Genomic DNA, 17,848 nt, shown 5'->3' on the forward strand with positions numbered 1-17,848 from the left:
GTAAAAACATCTTGTATGTTTGGATTCTTTCCTACATGAAGACTGTGTCAGATTCACGATCTCAACACTTTACAGTAAAGGAAATGGCTTGCAATAATTGTTTAAACAACTTAACTCAACTACACCAAGAGAGAACTTAACATTTATGTTGAAGACCCTAAAGGATATAAAAACAATTATCAAAGTTTGCAAACAGAGTCTAAGAATAATTTTACAAGTGTTATTGAGCCTGAAAGTGAAAGTCTAATTACGTAAGAAATCTGTTATGGAAAATTTTTCATTAACAATCTGACATCAATATATTTTTATCTGATGGATTAGAAGTATATTATACTTTTACTTTTGGTATCATACATCTATAGTGAGGAAACACACTATACACAGGGGGCTGAGAGAGGATTTTATATTTCTATTTAGACGTAAAATCCTACATGGTAAATATGAGTCCTGTTTAATCAATATTTAACCTCCACGCCTTTGTAATTTGACTGTCATGCAGTGATAACCAACCACTTAAGAGATTATAGGTAGTTGGTACTAACCAAAGAGTGATTTGGCAAAACTCTTCTCCCAAGCGTACATTTTGATCAGCTTGATACAGCAGAGAATCTCAGATGTGAGGCCGATCCTCTTGTCAGACATTGCCACAACTTTAGCTTGGAAATGGCCGACTAATCTGGACAGTCCGTACTGAAACACAACAATGATCATGTTGCTGAGTAATGGATGCTGAAACACATTACTACTAACATGATAATTTGTAAAATACAAAATGAATTAATTATATTGCTACCAAACAAACGAGTGTAGATAAATACTAAGGATGGGAGCGTCCTAAAATTTCAGAAAACATCTATTCCCGATCATTTTTTTTTTTTTTTTTTTTTTTTAATAGAGGGCCAGGCTTTAAGTAACCATGGGATTGCATCGCAGCTAGAACAGCTTTTTGTGCACCCTCATTCACAGGTCCTCATTCTTTGTCAAATCCCAGGTCCTTTGAGAACCGTGAGATCCTTTTGACTATGGTGACCCGTTCTTCCCTTTGATCTCCAGTCGATAGGCCAAGGGATCTCATGCGCAGACCTTGTAGGGCTGGGCACATAAATATCACGTGGAATGCTGTCTCCTCCTCCTCTCCACATTTCCTACATAAGAGGCTTTCAACTTGAATTCCCATCCTGTGTAAATGTCCACGGAATACCCAATGGCCGCTAATAAAGCCAACCACCTTCCGCAGGGTCTTCCTACTCAGCCCAAGGGCTTCTGCCGCTATCGCACCTGTAGGTGCCTTCAGCATTCTCTTTGACTGAACATTTCCTTCTGTACATATTCCCGATCATCAGGACGGGATTACTCGTACATTTAGTTAAGGGTTTTCTTGGAATGGAAGTGGTTCCCACATTGTGTCCACCAGGCCAACCAGTAAAAATTCATGAGTAATTCCAGGTAGTTTAGGTTGTACTTTTCATAGTGTTTACGCGCCAACACAGTTCGCTATTTTAGTTGTCTGAAAAAAAGCTTACTCAGTTTAAGGAACAAAATTTGTGATAATGAAATACTTCCTGATACTATTATACAATTTGTGTTTATGCCAAAATTTTATCGATTCTCCAAACTGATAACTGAGAAATTAATCCTCGATACCGATACCGTTTTTTAATTTTACAAAATTTTCTGAATAGATTACTACACCAACCCCTGTCTTTATGTACTTCCATGAAGTATATAACTTTGGAGTTATGGGTGGTTTTTCAAGTAGCCAAAAGAAAAAAATAATGCAGCAATGAAAAATTGTAACTAGCCAATTTAAGTTTCAAACCCATCCAAACACATTTAATAAATATCATATTAAAGGTAAAAATATTGATATTACAAAAAAATATCATCATAAAACATTATAAATTAAAGATGTACCATCCAGAAATTTTCGATCAAGCCAAACTCAAGGTAATATTGTAACATTTGTAACTTGACGTTTTTCTCACAAGGAATATATGTACGCTATTCTGTATTCTGTAGTTATAGCGATAAAGAAGTCATCAACTCTCACCAGCGGATCGCTCAAGTCGGCCTGCTGGGAAGTTTTCACGGTTCGTAAATAATTAATTAACTAACCTATCTTAGGTTCAGGTTTGTATGCACAAAAATGTAGTGTGAATCAGGTGTGAACTCAGTACCTTACACACACACACTGTGAATACTGCACTGTATGATCTTGTGAACACAGCAACTAACCTGGATGGGGTAGAAGAGTAAGAAGACCAACATGCCAGCAAGCGCCCAGGGGCTGAGCAGCCACAGGATGTACAGAACACCAAAGCCCATGGACACAGGACCACTGATCACCATGGGACCAAAGATTACCATCTGGTATATCCTCTGGCTGTCACTGGCAAACATGTTCACCAGCTGCAACCAAGTTTACATTCATAAATATATATATAAGGCAAAGCCCTCACTGACTGACTGACTGACTGACTCACTCACTCATCACTAATTCTCCCACTTCCCACTTACCTAGGAGGCTGAAATTTGGTACACCGATTCTTTAGGCATTAAATAGGAAAACTACGTGGTTTTTATTCTGATCGGACTCTCGGGCTCCGCCCCAGTGGCTCTGGAGTTTCCCATGTTAACCTAATGAGTACTCATATTTAAATGGAATAAATTAATCTTAACAGCTGTTTCAACTAAACAAGTTGATTCTGTTCTATGATGTTCAATAGCATTAAAGTTACAAGGATTACCAACAGAGTGCAGCACTATTATTTTTTTTTAATTTTTGACAACAGCTAATTTTAAACCAAAAGGTGAGTGAGCAAAGCGAACGAACTTCAACCCGGAGGCGAGTTAGCGTAGCGAACGAGCTAACCTGAAGGCAAGTGAGCGCAGCGAACGAGCTCCAACTTAAATGTGAGTGAGCGTAGCGAACGAACTTCAACCAGGACGTGTGAGCGCACCGAACGTGCTCCAACCTAAAGGTGAGTGAGCGTAGCAAACGAACATCAACCAGGACGTGATTGAGCCATGCGAACAAACTCACATATGAAGTTAAACGGGGCAAAGCCCGCGGGTACAGCTAGTATGAGATATTCAAACAATACAATTTTCCCTAATACAACTACTTTTGTGATACAGTAAAAGGTGCTCAATTCAAACTTTTGATAGAAATTTTTTGGTTACCAGAATACCATAGTGTTGAAATATGGGTGATTGATTATAATTTAGGTTTGAATTATTAAAACTTTTTGATCATTTATAAAAGCCAACTGGAGTTTAACAGGGTAAATTCATCAAAAGACTGACAATATTTCATGTAGGAAGATTATACATTGTTTTCAGTTATAAAATGAAACCAGGTGTCATTAACAAAGGTTAATTAACCTACACATCTTTGATTCTTGCTGACAAAGCGGTAGTTATATATTAAACCCTTAAATTTGATTACATTTGTTTTGATTACAAAGGTGCAATGGAAGGGATGATTTTTTTTTTATTTTACAAAGCCTTTATTACGGAATTTATCTAATTCAAATTTGTTATGATTGGATTTTTATGGTTCTGTGAATTATCCAAGTTTCACTATAAAACCTTTTAGAATCATTAATCAGTCAATAATTTGATCAGGAAAATATTAAAGCTTTCATATACTGATCAAATTGCAGTATTTTAAATATACCAAACTGATTAAGATGTTATTACATTTATAACAACTAACAACAACTGTTAAAGTTAGTTAACTTTATGTTAATTTTCGTACAAAAATAAACTCTATCCTTGTAACACATCATCGAACGATTAAAACATATCCCCAACAATTTGAACATTATGTAAAATGGTTTGACAAGTTCTAATTACATCGCATTTAGTTGTTTTTCACCTTTTTTTGCCAAAGTAACTGAGCAAAATAAATTCAATACAGTAGTTACATCATAATACCTCTCCAATGGTCTTGTCGCCCAGTGTGTGAACTCTGATGATTTTCCGGTACAACATTGTTAGACAGGCCGCCCTCAGTCTAATAGCTGTTCTGTAATACACAACACGATCAATTCAAGACCTCCTCATACAGCAGGCAAATGATATTTTATATCCATTTTTGTTTATTATACTCGTAGAGATTCATCTACAAATACAACTGTATGGATTAAGTAAGTCTATTCATAGCCATACAGTTTGTTTAAATATAGAATCACTCGGCCACACTGATAAACATGAGTGTAACTCTTCTTGGAAAACTACTGTTACTGGCTGTTGGATGATTTTTTTTTTACAAAACTAGGGATGTGCCCATTTTTGATACCGATTTGCAATACAAAATCTTGGACATTAACAAAAGTCAATTCCGATAGTGATACCCGACTCATCTGCAAAGATTGCTGTATCGATAGATTTATGTTTTTGTCTCGATATTGATAACGACAATGAAATTTCCATCATGAATTTGCTGCAGTTGGGGGAGACCATGATGATGTCTACACGAGGACATTGAGATGTTCAGAATTTTCCCGTGATCGTGGAAGATGATGTAATGATGACCGTGACCGCGGGTGATATTTAGAGGTTTGCTGAGGTGCTGGAACACGATGATAATTTTTCTGTGACAGATACAACTAAATCAAGGCAATATTAAGAATTTTGTCCCTACCACAGGAGACAATTGTGATGTTTCTGTTACAATAGACCATATTTGGGATTTTCCACAAACTAGCAGATAAAAAGTGATTTTTTTTTAAATTTATTATAAAAAAATTATTTTGATTTTAAAATAGTATGCGTTTAAACTAAACAAGTTTGTCATGTAAAAAGTTCCAATAGTCCCTATTTATGAACCTATTTATATGTGGGATTTTATATAAATTCCATGTAAATTTTGGTTACTACATCCAATATAAACCTTTGACTCTTTCAGACCTAGTTATGTAAGCAAATAACATAAAACTCTACCTAATCTACTTACCTGGATGAAACAGCCCAGGCTCCTGCGTAGAACACTATTCTGAAGAGTTCAGTAACTCCTAAGAGGAAAGCCCATTTGAACCCCTCCAACATAGGAGCATCAGGGTTCTCGGCAAACTCCAAGAGCCACCGCATTACAAAAGCCTGGAAACAGTAATTTTATTATCAGAAGTGCTTGGTACTATTTAAGGGAAGGGGAAGTTTACTTACAGTCATCGAAATACTGATTTCTCTAGAAAACGTTTTGGAATGCCAAGAGTTAATCGTATATTGCTTAGTTTTTTTGGTGCTTCCAATTGTTGACGCCTAAATGATAAAATTAAATGCTTAAAAACTTTCCCTGAAAATTTGATACAATTCTGTGTCTTATAATGTATTTGATTATTGTGAGTTATGTGAACCCCTAGGAAACAGTGCGTTTTCTGTGAATTCTGTGACAGTCTAGCAAAACCAATGACTTCCATTACTGCAGTTGTGGAATATAGATATAATATATATATTCTATTTTTCCCTTTATCTCTGTTATTATAAATAAAACTTGTGTTGACAATATAATATAGAATTTTGTATAATCGAATCTCGAGTACCTTTCTTTGTGCTCATTGCCAAGCGAGCTCACCCCCCCACAATATACTATATAATAATAAACATCATTTAAAAGAAGTAACACATAAAAACTAACCGTTACACTAGCAAAATCAGAGAGTTTTCAGTGACTTTGCTGTCTGTCTAGCAAAATAAGGCACTTCTGTATCTGTCTAAAAAAAATCAGTGTATTTTTAATTATTTCCTTTACTGTCTAACAAAATCAGTGACTTCTGGGTCTGCCTGGTAAAATTGGTGTTTTTCAGTGACTTCTGTGTCCGTCTAGTAAAATCAGTGACTTTTTGTCACTTCTGTTACTGTCTAGCAAAATCAGTACCTAACTTATTTGTTTCTGCCTGGAAAAATCAGTTACTTTTCAGTAACTATTGTGACTCCCGAGACCTCGCTGACCGGAATCTTACATCTACCAATCAAGAGTTATTTACCACACTGATGAAGCTGGTGGTGATGTTGAGTGAGATGATGAACATGGACAGGAAGACTCTGGTGCGGATAAACCTCCAGATGACCCACTTGAGGGAGGCAGCCTTGGGACCCTTGACTGACATCTCATCCTGCCACATCACCTCCAGCCTGAGACAAAAACAAATTTACAACAAATTACCCTACAGATTAAAAACATTGCCTCATTCTCTAAATTTAAATTATCTTTAAAAGGTTTTCTATTGGAGAGGGCATTTTACTCACTAGAAGAATATCTGGAAGATGTATATATTGGAAAATATTACTTCTCCCATAAGTTTGTATTGATTGCTTTATTTCTTTTGTAAGATATTTTATTATTTAGAATTATCATGTAGTATTAGACTTTTTGACAAATCACCTGTCAAGAAAATTGGTGCAATGTGATGAAGTTAAATAAATAAAGACTACAGTAAATACAAATACAAATACTTCTGTTGCCAACCTGCGGACCAACACAATAGTATTTACCCAAAACACCACTTTATGGGTAGTCTTTTACAACTTCATAAAATAATCTGTATAAAAAATTTATATCACTACACTCTGTCTTGCAGAGAGGTACTTGATAGTCTTGAGAAACACATAGGCATATTAAAGTTGTGAAAACCCTATAGAGCCATGCCGCCATGCCCCACGGGGATTCAAATTTCCATGTTATTCTTATGAGTATTCATATATAAAAATAATTAAATCATTTTACCAGCTGTTATAACTAAACAAGTTGGTTCTATGATACTTTATAGCATTAAAACGATACAAGATTTACCAACAGGGTGCAGCACTATTAGTTTTTTTTTTCATTTATGACAGCAGCTAATTTAAACTAAGCACCAACAAAAAGCTGTGATACACAATGAGAACTGTCAAAGTAGGATTGTTTACAGTTATGTTTATGTTTTTAATTTGATAAATAATTTGAGATGTACACATGTTTTATGGTCGCCATTTAATTGAAAAGTATTAAAGATATTTTTTTCTTTTCTATTGTTTAGGTGCAGTGGTAGGTGGTGGTGGTATGGCTATGGTAGATGTGTTATACTAAAGCACACCGCAAATTTTAAGAACCAAATTTTCTGAAAAAAAAGATCAAGATGGTGGGAAGTACAAAGTTGACTAAATGTGGTACTTGTAATAAAAATGTTACCAAAAATAGTAGAGCACTCTCTTGTGGTGTTAAATGTTGTTTATGGTTTCACAGTGACTGTATCGGTGTAAATGATGAAGAATATAACTGTTTTCTAACTCTGGGAGATGTTTGCCTTTTACTAGTTTTGAAAAAGCCATTCACCTTTTGCTAGTCAACAATCCTTCCAACTGTATTAAGGAGTATTATGAAAGTTGTTTGAATCTGTGATACTGTTAATTGTTTTTGTAGGTAGCTGTGTTATTGTAATTCATATTTTAAAATCTGTGATATTTAATTTTATTATTTTAATAATTGTACTTGACGAGGTTGTATGCACTGTAATAGTTGTGTTCTTAGACAAAAAAAATCCCTTGACTCTTGACTCAAACCGTGTCCTCCCCCATTGCAAACGCAGAGCATGAGTATACCTGCAATAAGCATTTTATACTTAAACGCCGACCCTGTACGAAGGACGGGTATTGTGCTAGTATTAAATACCAACAAGCACAGACACAAATGTAAGATACAACATAAACATTATTTCATTCAGTGAAAATTGTTTAAACCCTTAGAAAACGTTTATGATTCAAACCCCTTGTACAAAAAATACTCTGATAGTTTCCTATACAACTCAAACCATCTCAAGATTCAGCAGTATTTTTTTATAGCCAGGGGTCTTTTTCATATTACTTCAATCTAAGCCTAGAGGTTGCAGCATCAGGAAGAATCCAATGGTTATTGGTAGGATTTGAACCCATTATCTTGTGGACCAAAGTCCAGCACTTCATCACTAGACCAGCTGACTCCTTTAGCAGTAATAATAACTGTTATATGCCCTATCACATTGCTTTTAGTAAGAGGTGTTCACCAAATTCTTGTATATTCCAGTAATTCCTCCATTTGTTTTCTAAATAGGTAGACCAATGGCTCATAACTAGTGGGTGACGACATTTTCACGTATAAAAGCAATGGGTGATTGGCAGGATATGAACCTGTGAACCACAGCCACCTATAGGTGAACAGTCAGATTCTGAAGTGATATGTTTACACTGTCTAGCATATTGACCCAGTAAGCCACAGAAAGTGTACCATCGCGTCATGGTAGGTGAGTATTCACAGGAAGTTGAGGTGTGGTCTGCAAAGGGAACTGCCTGTGAAACTATTTCCTATATGGGTTTCCTACTTGTTCATCCTCCCCTTTGCGGTGTTGCTGAATTTAAATTGTCAGTTGTGTTCAAAGTTGGCAATTTCAAAGTTTTGAATTGATTTGAACACTGCAAAACATTTGTTGTCATCATTTCATTTTATTATTGATATTTTTTCTATTCTTTTGAAAATACTAACACAAAAATAAAGAAATTTCCATTGCAATAGGTATTCATAACATATATTTTACAGAAAAATTTGAATCAATTACATTTAATTCTTATAGCAGTTATGAACAAATTAATAATAAATAAAGTATTAAAACCCCAAAGCAATAAACAACACACGAGTGTAAGTGTTGTGTGTCTGTGGGAATTGTCCGCAGTTATTCAACACATGTTAAAAAGCTGGCATTCAGATCAACAAACTCAAACTTCCAACAAACTAGACTTAAACTCACTCAGTATTGATAAACAGATCATAACGTAATGTCTAAAAGCGAAATGTTGAAATGGTTCAATGTTGACAAACTTTGGTTCAACATCTATTTTTACGAGTTTTTAAACCAATTTTGACAAATCTGAATTTCATTACTTGGAAGTTTTGTACTTCAAATCGGATTATAAAAATCATTCCTAAGTTTAAGTTTAAAATGAGTTAAGCTCAAGAATCATTATGCTTTTTTGAATTAAATAAATTGAAAAATTCTTTATTGTTATTTTAAAAATACAATAGGTACAATGAAATATATCTTTTTACACTAAGGTTGTACATAAGTATTACCGTATTACATAAGTCATTGTATTTTATTCCAATATAAACAAAGATACATATACTACTCACAAAACAAATCTAACTTAATTATTATTAGCGAACAATAAAGCCCTGAGGTTACAGAACCTGTGCGGGAAATAAACATTTATAGTAATTGGCGCAACTCTAGTTTGGGAAGTCCAGCCCATCACCATTACTACTATAGTTTTGTTACAAAATGAAATACAACAAATTTTAGTTATGATGGTAAAAATTAAGGATGGGCAGTTTAAATTCTCAACTCTTCAAAATATTCGATACCAATAGTATCAAGGAATTGTTGATTCTCTTTACTTTGTGCAAAGCCGGATTTCCCAATATGCTTGAAAGGCCCGACCCTATGGGCGCAACACGATCGATAATCAAAATTACCATATTACTTGGAATAAAAAAATATCCTGTCTCAGAGAGAAATATTTTCTTAGTTTTCGTTTTCCATGACTCCATGTTCACAATTAAAAACATTTGTATCTATTTGTTGGATTGCGATGGAGAGAACAAGTACAGAGGGATCAACAGTGAATGGGTGCCTTCCTGGACTCAGCAGTGGAGACAACTTGTTGACAAGGACAAAATCATATTAGGTGTGAGTGGCCAAGGACGTAAGGTAAGGTAAGGTAAGGTATCTATTTGTTTACACTGACCTCTGAGCGTTGTAGTCGCATGAGTCCGACGGAGGTACATCAGGAATGTCGTCTGCTGTGATTCCTCTCTTGTAGGCACTCATCATGTACTTGGACAGCCAACTGAAGGATATGAAGGAGAAAAGTCCTGCTTCATCAACGCCCAGAGTTTCTCGTTTTCTGACAATCAAGTTTCAAGTTGTTAAAAATTGTAATTAATAACAACCAATTGAAAATGGAGAGAGTTGAAAATGTAAGACAACACTTTAATATCTAATGATCTAGTTGGCTTATGCACTACTGTCGGAAAATTATGGATAGTAAAATATCTTATACCAGCAAACGTCAGTCTCTCATAAATCCAAACTCCAGAAAATACAAACCGATGAAATGGAATATTAAATTTGTAAATGGATTGAGTTTTTTTAATGAGAGGTACCTCTAGGCTACAGATTTCATTACTAGCCTAAGTACAAGCTAAAACGAATAACACTTTGAAGTTTAACCTAATTTGTCAAAGAATAGTTTTTGCCAACAAACACTGAAAGAATCTAAAAAAGAAATAGGCAACGATGTATAGGTTGCCCTAGATAAGCTGCAATTTCAAATGTCAGATGTCAACAGCTAAAGCTAATTGCTGCATTGATAAGATAGAGGTTAGAGACTATTGACTTGGTTAGATGTTGGCCTAAATTAGAAACATTTCTCAAAAAAACTTATCATGTAAGAACAGAATAAGGAATAAATAGTAGGCCTACATAAGAATATACATCAAAGAGTGCATGCTATCCATTGTTTTTTTCTTTTAATTATGCATTGTAAATAAAGAAGAAATTATAGAAATAGCATATTTATTTATCATAAATGATTACTCTAGTAAATCAATTTACCAAATTTGATCAAAACATATCCATAAACTAGCAAATTACAACAGTTTATTTTTTTGCCATAAGAAGAATGTGGGAATTTTTGTACATTTTTTGAATTCTTTATAATCTTTAATCCTACAATAACGCCTCAATATAACTTTTTGATTTTAAGGACTACATCATGGTTTTTATGTTTTAAAGGTAAAGTGTATCCATCACCCCAGCGAACACAGAAAAACAATAGAAGAGCCAATCGAGCCGAAAGCTGTCGCCACCTGTATAACCTTAGTTTGGACAAATAAAGACTGAAAAATCAAATTTTTACTTGCTCTACCTGCAGTTTTCTCCATTTATACAATGTAAAAAAGTTGTTTTATCAATTTAAACATTGTTCAAATAGAGAATACTGTTGGTATAGCAAGAAAAAAAGTTAATTCTTCAGTTATTATCTGTCCAAACTAAGGTTGTAAGATGTCATTGAAATCTGGGTAAAATTTGCTAACATTTATATGTTTTGCAATTCTTTTGTAAAATTTAACGGTTTTGTGGAATTTGGTATCAAATATTTAAAATATTCAAATATTTAAAATTTTAACGAATAGTGTTTTTGACCTCTTGGGACATCAAAATGAAAAAGTATTTAATCTGTTCCAGGTCTAGACCAGAACGGTATAACCAGTATAACTAGTTGCTGTGCCATCTAAGGTAATACAGTAGCTTCTTCTTGATAAGGAAATGCGCTAAAAACAGTACTCAACGTTTGAAATTCAGTAACTAATCACATAGTATGATCATTTGTTGTGAATATCCTAATACAGTAGAATCCCGCAAACTCGGCGTAATGTGGACTGGAAGGATGCTGAGTTTGTGAAATGCCAGGTTATCAGGAACTAGGCTTAAAAATAAGGACAATATATTTTTTAAGCTCTTTAACCTCCTTTTTTTATATTACAAGTCAGTATTAAGTCATCAGATAACAAAAATATCCTTAACAAAATATCCTTGGTACAAGTTGTGAATGAGCTGGCTTGAGTCCATGTTTAACTCGGATTCAAAATATTACTAAATTTCTGAGCCAGGTGATGGCCGAGTTATCCAGACTGCCGGGTTATCGAGTGCCGAGTTTGTGGGACTCTACTGTAGTAAGTTGCAGTATTGTACAATGTACAGTAATCCGACACTTGATAGTAAAACACACTCTGTGACCCGATGGTCGATGCTGCGATCATTGAGTCTGTCCTGTCTATGCAATAATGGACTTTGAATCATGTTGTGACACAAGTATCACATCATTCTAGTTTTGAGTTCTTCATTCTTTAAAAAGATTGGGGCATTGATTTAATGTGCATTACTGAATTTAACTCAGTAATTTCTTTGTTGACTTGAGTGTAATGACGTTTTTAACATTTGAACTAATATAATTATGGATTATTTTGTTTACTTGAATTAGTTTGCAAACAGCTGATATCTCAACATTTTACTTTGCCCACTACTATACTCACAAATTTTCCTCATCCCGGAAGACAACTGAACAAAAAACGTAAGCTATGTTCATTTTAACTTAATTATAATCCACAGGAAATAATATGTGTGTAGATTAAATTAATTCCTGCCTAGTTGAAAAATGAAGTTATTATTAATTTATGAAGATGATTAATAGCATGTAGCCCAAACAAAGAGTACTTTTTTCCTTGCAGAGTTTGAAGTTGTCAATGACATTTTTTATGTCACCTCAATATTGCAACTTAGCCACAAAATATAACCTTAATGTTGTGGAACATTTTGTTGAGCACTTAAGGTAATAAATTTGTAGTTGTCACATAACAAAAATGAAGACAAATTATGATGAGCAATCTGATCAAAGTGAACTTTTTTCAATAAAATTGACCCAAGTGACACTTTGGTCACTAGTTGCACAGTTCACTATTTTTAGCAGGTACTCTCCTAGATCACTCACTTTTTCCTTGCTCTCACTGGTATGAGATGTCTGAGCGCTGAGCTGTATCGGACCACTCCTCGCCCAGGTAGATACTGAGGAGCTGTCTTGCGATACTCTCCTGGGTACCTGTATGTCCCCTCCCCCTCATTGTCTCCTCCCCTGAAAATATTCAACACATATAAAACACTTGATTATCTAGGTAGCCAAATGGTTAAGTAGTGCTCGCCATCAAATCTGAAGATTGCTAGTATGATCCCAAGAAGGGCCAGTCCCGGACCAATATGTCTTTGAATAATTAAATATTGATGCCATGAAAAAAAAGATTGATAATTAGGTAGTACAAAAGACCAGAATTTCGACATGTACTTCATAAAAGACAAACAAATTGAATAGTGTGAAAAACAACCATCATAACCTTAAACAACAAGCAAGATTGTAGAGGGTTATTTTTCAAGCAAAGTCACGACGAAACAAAATAAATCTGGATACAAGTTAAGTTTGCAGGTCCTTTTTCTTTAACTCTCAACAGGTTTTTAATTGATATTCTCCGCGACCACAAGAGACATTTGTGACTTCACCGCGGTTGCGGAAGACAAAAGTGATCACTCTGCATATGCGAAAGATGTTAACATCCGCGTTATCGAAGGAGATGATAATGATGTCTCTGCGATCCCGACAGATATTTACTATTAAGTCACGACTGCGGGAGACGAAGATCGTAGAAAACGTTCATGATTTCGTTGTGACCGCGAAGACGTAAAGGATGCCTACGTGATCGCGAAAGATGTTCACTATTTTTCCAAGTACTTAAGAGACATTCACGATCGCAGAAGATGTCCACGATTTCACTGCGACCTTAGGGGATACTCACGATTTCCATGTGACCCATAAAAATTTAGTTTATTTCCAATTTAGTTTTGTGTTCACAATTTCGCTGCGTTCAACCAATTACAGTGTAACAATAATAATTTTTTTTAATAAACAATTTCTAATGCAACTCAATTACCCCGCCTACTTAGGCTACTTCTAACTCAAACATGGTGTGTAGGATTAAGTTTGAGCATGAACCTAATCACACCAACTATACTTCGGCCGCTTAGAAAGCGACCTCCTCTAGCATTGGTTTAGCATTAGCACGCAGGTCGTTTTCTATGCGGCCGAACTATAGTGTACATCACTTTGTCAAGGCCTTGGGAAGTTACAACTTAAAAGCACACTCAGAAAGACTATTAATATGGTGTAAATCAAACAATAATTACAATATTTGAATCAGATTGTAAAGCAAATTTTTTAGTTTGAGACAAGTAGGATATGTCTTATAACAGCAGTCACTACAGTACCTTGCCCATGTCACATATACTGTACTTATCACGGAGACGTTTGAATCACAAATAATTCAATTTAAAAACTCAATCCATACTGGTATTACAAATAATAAATTCATGTAAGCAATTCAGCCGAAAAGATATTTTTGGTTGAAGTTCAGTCTATTGACATACACAGTTTATTCTTATAGTAAAATGTTATCGTTTACTTTACAAAATTAGTGAATTTTAACAAAAAAAACATTTTTAGCAAATTCCCCATTTAGGGAGAATAAGCTATTACCGCAGGTCTCATGGTAAGACCTAGACCCGGGACCGATTTACTTTTTCGTTTTGAGGTACCCAGAGGCCAAAAACACCAGCTGTTCAAATTCATACATATAATATATAACCAGCATAATCGGACTATGGGAACGGGGGTTTATTGGGGTACAAATTGATTTTTCCCATTTTTGACCCTTTAAACACAAAATTTCGTAATTTCTCTAAAAACCATTTTGTAGAGCTTAAAAAAATAAATAATTTTGTATATTGAAGCGTTGTTGTATGCCCAACGGTTACGGAAATAATTAAAAAATTGTAAAATTAAAAATTCCCACGTTATTCTTATGGCGAATAAATAAACTGTTGTAGTTTGCTTGTTTATAGATATATTTGAACCAAATTTGGAAATTTTGTTTATTTAATACTAAGCTATCGACATTGCAATAAAAAACACAATATCTTCCCTGTAGCAGCAAACCTAGGTACTCACTAAAATTAATGTTAATTAAATAGGAAATAAATCTGACAATTTTTAGGGAATATTTTAGTAGAAATTCAGACAGGTAAATGGAAATTTGCTTAGTCTGCAGGTTTACTGTGGCGAGGGTATTTTTAATAAGTTACGTTTGATTTTTTTCAGTATTGGTTCTACCTTATTCTTCATTACAATCCCTTAACCCCTATAAACTTATTTTAGTAACTAAACTGAAATTGCCAAAGGTGTCAAGGTTTGATACAAACATTTGTTTAAAGGTTATTTGTTTAGAAACAATCTCTTATGCAACAAACTATTTTAATCTCTTATCAAACAAATTATTCCTGTTATCTCAATGTCAATATGCAGACAAGGTGAGAAGTAAAATTTGTGTTACTAATTTTGTTTCTTTATACTTCACATACATTCATTTTTTTATTTACTCATAACATAAATAAAAAAAGTTAAGTACAGTAAAAAAAAACAGGAGAGTCATCAAGATAACAACTAAACCATAATTAATTTAATTAAAAAAAAAGAATTAAATTATTACTGTTATATAAAATAAAAGTGATCTTTATAAAGAGTTTTGTTCTTATGTCAAACATTTTGGCCATCATCAATATTCAAGTGATACCACAAGGGTCACTGACACTTAAGCCTTTTGTGTACCACCTTAATTTAAACATTAGAACCAAACATGTTCTGGGTTTGTGATGAAGAATTTTAGCGAATTTCCCTTTAGGGAAGTAGCTATTACCGTAGGTCTCATGGTAAGACCTAGGCCCGGGACTGATTTACTTTTTCATTTTGATGTCCCCAGAGGCAAAAAACACCATTCGTTCAAATTTTTATATATGTATATATATATATCTATATATAGATATATATATATATATATATGTGTCCATCCGCACGATAACTTGAGTAATTTTTGTCCGATTTTGAAAAAATTTGGTGTAAATGTGTAAGGCGGGATAAACTTGAATGAGTTCGCGAACCAGCATGATCGGTTCATGCCGATAGTTAAAAACTGCCGTTCTCATTTATGGGAACGGGGGTTTATGGGGGGTTTTATGGGGGGTTTTATGGGGTAAAAATAGGTTTTTCGCATTTTTGACCCTAAAAACAAAAAAAATCACAATTTCTTTCCAAACCATTTTGTAGAGCTTAAAAAAACAAATAATTTAGTATATTGAAGCGTTATTGTGCGCCTAATTGTTACGGAGAAAATTCAAAAAAATTTTAATTTTAAAATTCCCATGTTATTCTTATGGAGAATAAGTCAACTGTTGTAGTTTGCTTGTTTATGAACATATTTTGATCAAATTTGGAAAATACATTAATTTCTTACTAAACTACAGTACCTTTTAACATTTTACATTAAAAAAAACTTTTTTACCCTCCCTGTTGCAGCAAACCTAAGTACTGGTTAAGCTAATTCTGTTTAAATAGGGAATACATTTTATATTTTTAAGGAGACATTTTAGTGTAAATCCAATCAGGTGAATGGAAATTCGCTAAGTTTGCAGGTTTGCTGCGGCGGGGGTATTTATAAGGTAACTGTTGTTTCCTATTTTGACAACAGGTACGTCCATTTAAAATTATATCCAGTTGGAAGGTGGCCGGATAAGAAGAATTTAGCTGATGTTACTAAATGACTTCCGGTTTTGGAAACTTTCCTAAATATAAATGATTTTTTTTTACTGACATTAAATTTACCTTTTTTAAACTCCTATGGTAAAAATGTATTACAAACTTTAACATCAAAAGAATTTGGTTCAACAGATGTTTAACTTAGTTTACTTTTTAAATCAAAGATTTGAATTTATTTAGTAAATTCATGAATAACAAATTCATGAAAGGTATCCTTAAGAGGCGGTCGGACAGAGACCCTTGGCTCCTGGACCTGGGCGTCACTTTAACGTGGATCACATATTACAATTCCTTGTTTCCAAAAATATTTCACGCATTCATAATAACATAGGTAGTAAATGTGTGTAGTATTAAAACTATAACATAAAATAGTTTTTAAATATAAGCCTGCAATAATGTCAGTTAGTTCATTGTTAACGTAATTATTAAAATACCCATAAGGATTCGCAATACGTTTTCCTAAAATTGCTAAAATATGTAATGACTGGGGCATCACACAATCATCTTCAAACTCTGTATAAAAGAGCACACTTTTGTTAGTCAGGTTAATGTATTACAAATGATTTTTTTATCTTTAAAATTTAGTCTTATCTTTCTTTATTAAATAGCTTGCACATTAGCAATACTTGCCGACCTTGTACTAGTCCGACGATGTTTTGGCTGATGGCAGTATCGTTTGCTGACTTGGTTTCAACTCTACTGAAGTTGGTGACATTGACGCTGACAAAGTTGCAAAACCGTAAACACGTCAATTCCACTCGAAAAGGCAACACAATGTGGCCAACTTAGTTTGTATTAATTGAGCTGTTTTCACAAAACAACATTTAGGAACCTAGGAAGCTTAAGTAGGCTAATAAAGTAAAAAAGTGTAAACAGCCCAGGTACAGAGGTTTTTGGCGATACATGAAAGTGAAGATGCGTAGTCATTCCAAAGAATGGATTTGTACCAGTGTCCCGGAGAACTGTTAAGTCTATGTCTATGTCTGTTGGTGACATTTTGTTGTTTTCAGTCCGAAACACGAGAGTTGCCAACAGAGTTCATCCAGGAATTGGTTGCCAAAAAAACTTTGACATGGACATTTTTAGGAACATTTTAAAGTGTTTCCACTCTGCCGGACAATTTTAACGACAATGTCAGTGATAGATTTTGGTCAGTCTGGACACAAAGCTTAAGAAGGGGATTGGACAAATTGTTTATAAAAGTAATTTTTAAAATAAATATGTACATATCTGTGGAAGTTTTTCACTCTATTACACAACATTGTTTGTAGACAGTTTTTAGTCTAGGGCTCATGTATTGCAAACAGGACAGACTGATATGATAACACAGTTGTATAACTTCCCACATGCTTATCTCAATAGTTTCTTCTCTCCACAATTATTATGTCCTTATTTTACATTATTTTTTTATTTTCAGCAACACTCATAGCAATATTTGACAATATTAATACTCTGCGTTCATTGGTGGTAAAAATATTTGATTTTGTAAATTTGTATTGCCAATACAATAACTGCAAAATGTACCATGTTCCGATGAAAACATATACTGCTTAAAACATGTTATATAATATGTTTAACTGAA

At 34.1% G+C, this 17,848-nt stretch overlaps 1 protein-coding gene across 11 annotated transcripts in view; it reads right to left on the bottom strand.

Moving 5' to 3' along the window:
* Positions 1–17,848, bottom strand: part of LOC128988979 (ATP-binding cassette sub-family C member 5-like) — a 72,144-nt gene that overhangs the window by 39,989 nt on the left and 14,307 nt on the right. For all 11 annotated transcript variants that reach the window (XM_054410805.1, XM_054410806.1, XM_054410808.1 and 8 more), the window contains exons 3-9: positions 12,565–12,705; positions 9,760–9,918; positions 5,991–6,138; positions 4,961–5,103; positions 3,940–4,030; positions 2,236–2,409; positions 543–690 (exon numbers count right to left, since the gene is read on the bottom strand). In XM_054410805.1, coding sequence (XP_054266780.1) covers positions 543–690; positions 2,236–2,409; positions 3,940–4,030; positions 4,961–5,103; positions 5,991–6,138; positions 9,760–9,918; positions 12,565–12,705 — 1,004 coding nt within the window. The remainder of the gene's footprint in view (positions 1–542; positions 691–2,235; positions 2,410–3,939; positions 4,031–4,960; positions 5,104–5,990; positions 6,139–9,759; positions 9,919–12,564; positions 12,706–17,848) is intronic.

The sequence above is a fragment of the Macrosteles quadrilineatus genome, unplaced genomic scaffold (genome assembly GCF_028750875.1).
Source record: "Macrosteles quadrilineatus isolate MER2022 unplaced genomic scaffold, UCM_ALF_1.0 Scaffold_3__2_contigs__length_128488019, whole genome shotgun sequence".
Lineage (NCBI taxonomy): Eukaryota > Metazoa > Arthropoda > Insecta > Hemiptera > Cicadellidae > Macrosteles > Macrosteles quadrilineatus.